The sequence below is a fragment of the Benincasa hispida genome, chromosome 1 (assembly GCF_009727055.1).
Source record: "Benincasa hispida cultivar B227 chromosome 1, ASM972705v1, whole genome shotgun sequence".
NCBI classification, from domain to species: Eukaryota; Viridiplantae; Streptophyta; class Magnoliopsida; order Cucurbitales; family Cucurbitaceae; genus Benincasa; species Benincasa hispida.
In genome coordinates this window covers 37,636,428-37,647,413 of record NC_052349.1, presented here as the reverse complement: position 1 = coordinate 37,647,413, position 10,986 = coordinate 37,636,428, and the positions used below count along the sequence as shown (strand labels likewise).

Here is a 10,986-nt window from a genome sequence, read left to right as displayed (position 1 = left end):
ACAATTGTCACACCTTTCTTCGCTCCATTCTTCACCAAACACAAAAATAATGTTTATCAAATTTTAAAGAATATTCGCACTAAAAAAAAGTTTAAAAAAAAAATCTAAATGGAAATAAAAGAAAAGGTATTAGATTCGTTATGTAATTCAAATTTAAAGCTTGATTAAATTTGGAAAAGAAAAAAAAGGTATAAACTTGAAAGGGCATACACACGTTTATACATTGTAGTATAATATTCTTGTTTTTCTTTTTTTTTTTTTTTTTTTTTACAATAAAGTTCCGACTTCAAAATTGAAAATATACGCTTTGTAGCAGTTAGCTATATGCTCATGTTGGCGTGTAATCTACTAATTACTTAGTAGAAAAACTTTAAATGCAACGAGAATATTATATACTCTTTTGTTCACATCGTGATTTAACCTTATATAGTGGTAGTTATAATTACACTCTCAAACTTTCAATTGTAAAAAGTTGGACCCCTAAACTTCTATATCCCTCAAGCTTAAAATAATTGTAAAAATTGGACCCAGAAATTATAAATATTGAACTTTTAAACTCATACAAATGCTACAATTTATACAATTCATAAGTTTGAAGTTTAGTTTGACCCAATTTTAACATTTATATAATTTTTGTAACTATTACCATACTTCAGGAGTCTTTTTTGCAATTTGTCCAAATTTTTTTTATACTACTATGGTATTAAAACTTCATACTCCCTTTGTTGAGGTAAAAAAATTATCTTCATAATTTTTTTTAATACTAATGGACCTGTATTATTTTTAAAAGCATGCTGACGTGACAATCAATAATAGATGTATAAAAATTTTCTTTATATTAACGAAGTATTTGAATTTTTTTATGAGAACTTTCTCTTACTATTGTAGGACTAAAAATTTTTCCTAATTAATTGGAGTATCGAGTACTCTATTAAAGAAAATTTTCAATATTACAATAATATGAAAAAAATTTTGTTATGTCAGCATATTTTTAAAAAATAATTTTGGGCCTAAAAAAGAATTAGGAAGATAAATTTTTAATGTATAAGAAAAGATAGTAGAAAATGTTCATTTGTCAAGCTGTTTGTTGGTTGGGTACTCGAAATTAAACTGCTTCTGTCAACCAAAAGCACTTTCTCTCTCTCTCTCTCTCTCTCTCACTAGCTGTCTTTGCTTACACATTTTCCAGCTGGTGCTTCTTTTTATTCTTTACCCTTTCCTTTGCGTTCTTATCAAGTTTTATCAATTTATACACATTTTTAATTTTTTCCGGCTTAATGATATAACTTAATTGATTAAAACATATATATATATATATATCGAATCTTCCCTCTGTTAGATTAAACTTAAAGAATTTTTCAGATTTAAAATTGAAATTTCATGATTTACATTATTAGGACATTTTTTTAATGTTTAATGAAGTTAATTGGCATAAAATTAAAAGTTTAAAGGTATATTAAACACTTTCTTAAGTTTGAAAACTAAGTTTGTAATTTAATATAAAATTTATTGAAAAATATTTTTTTTGTTGATGCCTGAATTTTGAGTACGGTTTCTCATTTGGTTCTTAGGTCCTTAAATATTACTACTTTTATCCTTGCATTTGGATTTTAGTTTCCATTTGGTCTTTAGGTTTCAAAAAAATATATATTTTTATCTTTTAGTTTTGAGTTTAGTTTCAATTTGGTTCATATACTTTAAGGTTTTACACCTTATACTATTGAGTTTTCACTAATGTCCACTTTTAGTCATTTGTGTTAATTTTATATTAATTAATTTTAAGTTATTTATTATTATTTTGTTTTAATTATATTTTTCTCACTATTAACATTGATTAAAAAATTTTACTTCATAATTATTTTAGATTGATTAATTGAAAATCGATAGCAAGGACCAAATTTGAGCAATAGTCATTGAGGAGTAAAAATGTAAAATCTATAAATATTGGGACCAAATAAAAATTAAATAAAAAATTCAAGGGTAAAAAAATATTACATTTTGAAATCTAGGGAGAAAAAAGAAATTACTATTTAAAATTTTAATTTAAGAAAATTTAAGGAATTGAAAATGTATTTCTCCCCCAAAAATCCATTAGAAGGCTCATATATAAAAAAGGTTTATATGAGAGAATGAGAGAAAAGGTTTGTAAATATATATTTGAAATGCCATTGAGGGAGCTTAGAAATCAACAAGGTTAAAAGAGAGTAAAAAGAAATTAAAAAAAAAAATGAAAAAACAAACAAAAAGGTTTGCGTTGCGCAACTTTTTTTTCAAATTAAAACTCATTATAAAAAGAGGTTTGAGAAAAAAAAAACCACAAAACCTCTCTATGTCTCGTAACATAATAAAAAATGGAAACGATTAACAAAATTGAAATCGGTTTTGTTGATCTTTATAGTTATTGTAATAATTGACTTGGTTTGATTTAGGTTATCGATTCCTTTCATTTCTTTCTCGTGTTGAAAAAAAAACTTCCAACTAACTATTACTACAAAAGTAGGTAAAAAAAAGTAACAAAGAAGTTCAAACGAAGCAATAAAACTAGAACACAAGAATGACGTGGAAAAAACCACAAATAAAAAAAATATTACAATCATCGTAGAAATCTCTTTCCAGACCTAAATAGAAAGAAAAAACTCTCTCAAAGAATATGTACCATTCACACCTTTTTTCCAACGGTCAAATTAGAGAATACGGAAACAGAGTTAGCATATTCGTTACTTAAAAGTATTTTTAATTAGGTCGATTTGAAACCAAAGACATTAACTAGCTGGTGCTTGGAGTCCATCACTTCTTCATACTAATAACTTCACCTTTAATACTTTATCGAGGCTTCCCATGGTCTAATTAATATGGAGTTTTTTATTGCACCCTCAACATCTTTGACCTCACATATTATGTATCCTCCAAACACATCCAACTCCAATGTGTGAGTTTGTACACATGTCTTGTGTAGGATGAAGCAAATAATTGTCCTATCTTAATTAGTTGTTCATTAAAAAAAAATTCTATATATATTTTGAAATTAAAAAATTTCTCTATAATTCGTCTTAATAACATTTTTTTAAAAAAATTGAAAAATCAGACATTAGTTAAAAGTAAAATTTTGTCATTTGCAATACTCTTTCTAACTTCACCCTAGCTTAAATACTATATTAATATTAAATTTTTATCGAAACGATTGATACTTTTACATTTCTATAGATTCGATATTCACACAAGGGACTAAGGAAAAATTGATATTTCTATTATATCTTTAAAAAGTTCACAAAATAATGTGAACATATATAAATAATAAACATTTTAATGGGTTTAAAAAATATAGAATATTTATTTACTAATTAATTTTTTTTAATAATTTCACTAGCATCCATCAACATCCATATTTAATCGATTTGTTTATTGACATTTTCATAAAATTAAGATTTGAATATTTTCGTTAATATCGACATTTTAAATCTTCGTCGTACCCGCTTTCGATCTTATCACTCATAGTGATTCTTTTGACCTTCTCTCTAAAAAAAAGTGCTAGAAATGTGTAACTTTTTCTTTTGGATGGTGAAAAATTTTGATCCATAAATAAAAACACACATAAAAAAAGATAATAATAAAATAAGATTACATAAGTTATATGAAACGACAGAAATCGTGTAAGGAATAGCCACGTGTCAAACGTAACAATGGAGCAAGAAAGAAACCCAGCATATCTAATCATGTCAGTGTCGGGAATAATTAAGCTTAACGGTTTTTTTCAAATTAAAACAATTCAAATAAATTAATTTTTATTTAAAAAATTACATAATACTTACCTGCAATCTGAATTGTTTCGTATATTCTTTTCTATTAAAAATAGGTTAAAAACACTACTAATCCCTGAACTTTCAAGTCTTTAATGTAAAAAATTTATTAAATTTTGATGTCAATTTTTATTATTTTATGGAGTAGACTTTGTATTTTATAAAAATATTGTGTCTCTAATTAGTTTATCAATTTATTAGGCAAGACATTTCATTAAATTTGAACAATAATTTTTACAATATGGACTAAATTATTATAAATTTGAAATTATAAGGATTAAATTGTTACATAGTAAAGTTGAGAGATTAAATTGTTACAAAATTGAAAGTTCAGAGACTAAATCGTTACAAATCAAAGTTCAAGAACTAAATTATTATTTTTATAAAAGTTTAATGATTAAAAGTGATTTCTAATTTAAAATATATTAAATATATTTTTTTAACATAATTAAATTTATCTATGCATGCAATGAGATATTATAGTGAAATGCACTGAATATCTTTTCCTTTTTTTAAAAAAAGAATATATATTTTATTGCTTTTATGGGATTTTTGTTTAGGTCGGCAGATAGGAATAGGATGAATTTTGAATACTAAGATGTCTTCTTCTTCCCGGCCAAATTAAAACAGCCATTACCCTTGTCTCCTTTCTCCATCCTTTTACTTCTAAAACTATATCATTAATTATGTCTTTTTCAAAATCAACATGTTTTTTTAATTAATAAAACACTATTATAACATTATTATGTCTAATTATGCTTTTGAATTTCACTCCTTTGTTTAATCGAAATTTGAAAATTTTGATTTTTTTTTTTTTTTTTTTTTTAAATTTAGTGCATTAGACTCATTCATTATTAATGAAGAGTATTGTTTCCATTTTGATAATGGCAACTTGAAGTCGATAATGAACTATGTTTATTTTGGCTAAGATAATTTTACTCTAACACCTTACCAAAAAAAAATCAATATTTATTTTTTATAGAAGACACCAATTTATTTATTAAAGATGTTAGTAGGTTTTTATTGTTTTTGTCTTCATGTATACATACACCTAAATCTTTCACATTTAAATCTCTACAGAACCATGCAAAAAAAAAAAAAAAAAAAAAAAAAAAAACTGTAATAGGTTATGGCTTTGAAAAATTAAAACCAACCAAATTTCATCTAAATTGGACCAACTTACTATTATAAAAAATAAAAATAAATAAATAAACCAATCAAAGCTTAACTAATTTCATCGATTCACCTTTCATCCTTACGAGAAAAAAGAAAAATATAAAATGTTTAAGGATGTTATTGTTATTATTATTATTTTTTGAATGGGAATCAAACAATTTTTTTTAGAAGAATAATCAATATCTTAATCAACTTAGCTCATGGTGACCATCTTTTACATTAATAGAATAAATTTTGTTTTATCATACAAAGTGTATAATGAAACTATACAAACATATATATACATATAACTCAATAAAATATGATTATAGAAACATCCAATACCCAGACACGTGTAGAAAATCTGTACCGTCCATCATCACTTCAATCTGCTACACTCAGCTCCACCAAAGCCTATTCTCTTCTTGGCCAAATCATACTCCACCCACATATTCTGTTGATGAACAGTGCCGATTATATTACTCCCAATCCCAAGCCTTCCCGACCGTCCGATCCCCACGCACTTCACCCCTTTTTCCACTTCCGCCAAAACCCCCTCTCCTTTGCCCACTAAAATCTCCACCCCATTCTCAAACTCAAACGACATGTTGCCAATTCTCCGCCCCACCACCGCCGCTTCGCCGGCGTTGAAACACATGTCGGCCACTGCGGCGAATTCGTAGCCTTTCTTCATCATGGGCCCCACTAATCTCACTATCTCTTCTTTAACCTTCTCGTACGCTTCGTCCGCTAAATAGGTGAGGTCCGAACCGGAGTCAATCATGGTTTGACCCGACCCGCTCGCGTCCGGTTTGAAAAAAGCTGGCGAGATGTTGAGCCGTTTTCCGGCTATTTTTATGCCCTTCATTGGGAGGGTGTAAGCCAAAGGATCGAGATTTGGGGAGCGTTGACTTTTGGGGAAAGTCAACATGGTGACGTATTTGAATTTGGAAGAATTCGGGTTGTCTCCAAGGTAGAATAACCCGGTTGGGTTAAACCGGGTTCGACGGGGAACGCAATAGGAGAATTTGGAGATTTTGGCTTGGGAGATGAACGAGAGACGTCCGGTATTCATTCCCAAAATACCCCTGTTTTCGGTGGAGGCTTGAGCGCAGCCGAGGATGACGGGAGGGGTAGTAAGGGAATTAGAGAAAGTGAATTTTTCTCTGACGAGATTGCCCTCAGCCAAGGTACCGTCAGCGTAGAAGTAGGAGTAATGGCAGAGACGATTTTGGTCACAAGAAGTTGGAAGGGTAAAATCGGGGATTCGGGGTTTACAGATGGGGTGATTACAAGGGAGGAGAGAGAAAGAAGAGGAGAGAGAAGGATCAAACGACGCCGTTTTAGGCTTGGGCAATTTTTTCTTAACTTTGTCGTGACATTGAATCCAAGAGAGTTGGCTGCCGGTGTCTAAAACCAAGTCCGTCGGCTGCGGTGGCGTTCCGATCGGAAGAGAGACGACGAGGGCGGTGGAGTATTTGACAGGAAGCTTGAAGGAGCCATGGGACGACGTTTTGGAGTAAAGGGAAGGGTATAATGGGGAAATATTGGAGGTTTTTTTAGAGAGAGAAAGAGGGAAGGAGAGAGAAAGGGAATTGGACTGGGAGAAGGAGAGAGAGAATAGGGAGAGAGAGAAGAAGAGAATGAGAAGCATTGTGGGGTTTTTTGATGGGTTTTGGTGGGATTGGTGAAGTGGGAGGTTGGGATTATATATATATATATATAGAGGGGAAAAAATAGAGGAGAGAGAGAGAAAAAAAAGGAGAAATTATTCGAGGTGACGATTTTATACAGTTAAATGTAAGATGGAGAATTCAAAAGTTGTATCCTAATTTTCTATTCTTTAACCATTGTGAGGTAATAGGTCGAATCATTGACCTATGAAATTCAAGTAAAATAGAGATTTCGACCTCCAAAACAAAAATAGACAAAACTAAAAAAAGCCATGTCTATTTTTATTTCCTAGTTTAAATTATTCATTTCTTAAAGTTTTCATATGTTTTTTTTTCTCAAAATATTATACAAACAAGTAGGTTGTTAATTGAGAAACTATGTTTTTTTTTAGTCCTCTACGTTTATACTAAATTATGTTAAGATTGATGTATTTAATTACGAATTTTTAATTTTGGATTAGATTAAATAATTTAGTGGGCATAAAACCACCAAAAAAGAAGGCCAAAAATGGGAAAAAGGGAGACGCGTTTTCTCTGTAGAGTTGTTACATCTAATTAGTTTAGAGAGAGAAGTTTTGTTTTTTTTTTTCAAAGTAAGACTCTTTGAATTTAATAGTTAGAATTTAATCCTCACTACAAGAAATATGATCTTTAGAGACAGAAATAAGGGAAATTGCATTGTATGACAAATACATTTTAATAAACCAAAGTCATGACTTCAACTTTTTTGTAATTGCAGGTGTGACAATCACATAGCAATCACATACAAATTAGATAGCAATCACATAACAATCACATAGAAATCAGATAGCAATTAGACTTTCAGGCAGAAGTTTTTTTCCATGTTTGCAAAAAAATAAAAACCTAAGGACACGCGCCCAATTTTCAATTTATTTATTTTTATTAAAGTTGCAATTGCCCCTATAAAAAACTGACATAGTATCAAAACTATTAGCTAGCTTAGTGGTAAAATTTCCTTCCAGCTTCCTCTAGACTCAGATTCAAGTCCCGTTTATTATATTCATTTTTACTAAATCAATCCTACAGAGAAAAGAACAGAAACCTTACTCTCGTTGACGACTTAGACAAAAGGTCAATTCTCCTTTGGGATTGTAATTAAGAACACCACCAATGGGCTACCTCCCTATTCTAATTTTTGGTATTGGATTGTGGGAACCAAAAATTATGGGAAGAAGGAGAAGAATTTTGGAGAGATTAATTTTTACAGAACATTTTTGTGTATTGAATCACAAAATCACAATCACCGACAAAAACTTACGTTTTATAGGTCTCTTAACCAAATGGAGGGAGAGATGAAGGGAATGTGGGTAGCCCATGTTTTTTATAACTTCTTACGTGGGAGTTAAAAAAATTAAATTAAATTAAATTAAATTAATTAATTANTTTTTTTTTTTTTTTAAAAAAATCAAAATTGCATGGTGTTTTTGTTATTCTAAAGTCCCTTCGGCTCTTTCTTTTTCATCTTTTTTTCTTTTTCTTCTTTTCTTTTTCCCCTCTAAATGATTGATTTAATCTTTTTTTTTTTTATGTTTATAATTACATATTTGGTCATTATGATTTGAAAAAAATTAAAATTTAGTTCTTATGATTTTAAAAGTTAGAATTTAATCCTCACTACAAGAAATATGATCTTTAGAGACAGAAAAAAAAGAAATTATATTGTATGACAAATACATTTTAATAAACCAAAGTCATAACTTCAACTTTTTTGTAATTGCAGATGTGACAATCACATAGAAATCAGATAACAATCACATAAAAATTAGATAGCAATCAAATTTTCAAGCGGAAGTTTTTTTTACATGTTTGCAAAAAAGCAAAATCTAGAGACACTCACCTTTTTTTTTATTATTATTAAAGTTGTAATTCCCATAAAAAACGTCACTAATGTTTTACTATTGTTGCACATAACCTTTAGAGACGAAAAAACACTCATCACATGGAACGTCAATGAAGAATTTTAGGCACGAATTTTCAAAATCGTCTCAAATTGCAATGAAATTACTTGGTAAGTCGTAAGAAAGTAGCGACGTTGACATTTTTGTTGAACCTTGCAAAATCGTCATAAATTGCAACGATTTTTTTTTTTTAAAAAAAAAAGTCATATATACACAAACAATAACTTTGCAATGGTTTGTTGTTTCATCACAATAGTTGATGCAACAATTTTTGTTTTTGTCGCAATATTTTAATTGTGTTTAAAAAAAACCTAATTCATTTAAGAACTTTCTAAGTTTTGTCCTTGAATGAAACAAATAAAATTATACAGTAAACAATGTATACACATGCTAATATTTGTTATAAACATTATATACACATGAAACAAATAAGCTTGAAAGTTTACATGAATATATAAATATGTTCACAAAAATCTTATAAGTTATCAACCTAAAACCAAGTACATGTATTAGTTGGTTTATGTACACAAAATATTTATCCACCCGAAAAAAGTGCGAGAAAACAATGATAATTCATTTGTTGTAGCCGCCAATAACAATGATCGATTTAGTCCTACACATATGAACATAATTGTTGCACATCAATATTTGAATTAAATATTCAAACCATAAGTAATATAATACTATCAGAAAACATAGTTAAACTTAAACTTAAACATAGTTAAAATCAATACAACAAATATTAATCACCTCTTTCAATATCAAAAAATATGTTACATAATTATCATGAAATTAACATGTCACAACCAAGTGTCGAACCAATCATCACAAAACCCACTACAACTAGGGTTGGCAACGGGGCGAGGCGGACTGGGGATGTACTCCCCGTCCCCGCTAGGAATTTTTAATCTCCATCTCCATCCCCGCCTCATTCCCCGTTTTGAGGAGTCAGGTCGGGGGTCCCGGGAATCCTCGTTCGGTAGATCGGGTCCCCATGGGAAAAAAATTCCCGGTCCATTAGTTTTTTTTTTAATTTTTTATTTAAAATCAATATTTTTTTGTATTTCTATTGAAATGATATACTTTTTTAGATAATAAGTTAATATTATTATTATTTTATTTATTTAATTTAATAATAAAAATACATTTCTTATTTTAAAATTTAATAAAAGTTAAAAGTTAATTAATATTATGAAAAAAATTTAAAAATTTGAAAAAAATAAAAACAGTAGCGAGCTACTGTTATATATATATATAATATATATATATATATAATATATATATATAATAATATATAAACAATATTATGAAATAAAAACTAAAAAATAAATAAAAATGAGTAAGCTTAAACTTAAAGCTACTGTTATTTATATATATATTTGGGGTGGTGTCGAGGATGGGGATGGAGACGGGACGGGAATATGCTTCCCATCCCCGGTTTGGGACCCGTTTTGGGTCCCATTTGACTTCGTCCCCGATATTTTCTGTTGCGATCGGGGCAGGTACCCACGGAGATTTTTGCCAATCCTAATTACAACATCAATGGGACCACATCAAAAGTAAATACTCAAACCTATTCACAATTCTACTATCTTACTCTTCACAACAAATATAAATATTTCTTGTAACTTTTATTCATAGTTACAAAAACTTGTCACACATACTCAAAAGTAAATTTGCTTGGACCTAAATTTCAAAACCCACAACCCATATCAACAAATACTCCTTCCAACCCGTAATAACAAAGTCGCAATCAACAATATAATCACAAAGACTATATATATATGAACGAATGGAATCTCTAGACAAAAGTAACAAAAAATATGTGAATAAGCTCCAACTATGAAAATAAGATCAATATCTACTTTTTAACTTCAAAGGTTAAATAAAAAACTTCTAATCACGCGATAAGCTCCAAACAAAACTTTGTTCACATAAACATACTTCAAATCAAAATTAAAACATACAACTATTCATAATTTAATAACACAAATATTCTCAAAATCAAATTTTAAGCAATAATCTACGCTCAATCATCATAAATAGCATCCAAATCTCAATTTATTTATTCCAAACAAAAATAAATTGATTTTTATAATTAAATCATTTATTTATTTCAAATATGATGTATAAAGATTTAATGTACTTCTTCATTGGGAATAAAATCAATAAAAGCTACAAATTATAAGAGCAATCCATAGGATATTCCAAATGTAACTAATTAGTTCCACTCTTTGCATACACATCTGAATTGCAGAAGCGATTTCACATGTAAATATGAAAGAATCTCAATCAAAATTTCAGTGGGATAATTTACAAACACATAGTGGGCATATTGTGCTACTCACATAGTTAGGCGGGAAATACAAAAATTAAGTATAAAATATAACTCAAAATAGGTTAAAATGCATATTCACTTGAATTTCAAATGCTGAATCAGAA

At 28.9% G+C, this 10,986-nt stretch overlaps 1 protein-coding gene across 1 annotated transcript; it reads right to left on the bottom strand.

Moving 5' to 3' along the window:
* Positions 1-5,131: 5,131 nt before the first annotated feature.
* On the bottom strand, positions 5,132-6,656 carry LOC120070208 (aspartic proteinase PCS1). Its single transcript, XM_039022076.1, has one exon. The coding sequence runs from the start codon at positions 6,604-6,606 to the stop codon at positions 5,332-5,334; it is 1,275 nt and encodes a 424-aa protein (XP_038878004.1). The 5' UTR covers positions 6,607-6,656; the 3' UTR covers positions 5,132-5,331.
* Positions 6,657-10,986: the final 4,330 nt, after the last annotated feature.

What these genes read in the sequence shown, in the direction of transcription:
- LOC120070208 (XM_039022076.1), bottom strand. Translation starts at nt 6,606, where the DNA reads ATGCTTCTCATTCTCTTCTTCTCTCTCTCCCTATTCTCTCTCTCCTTC.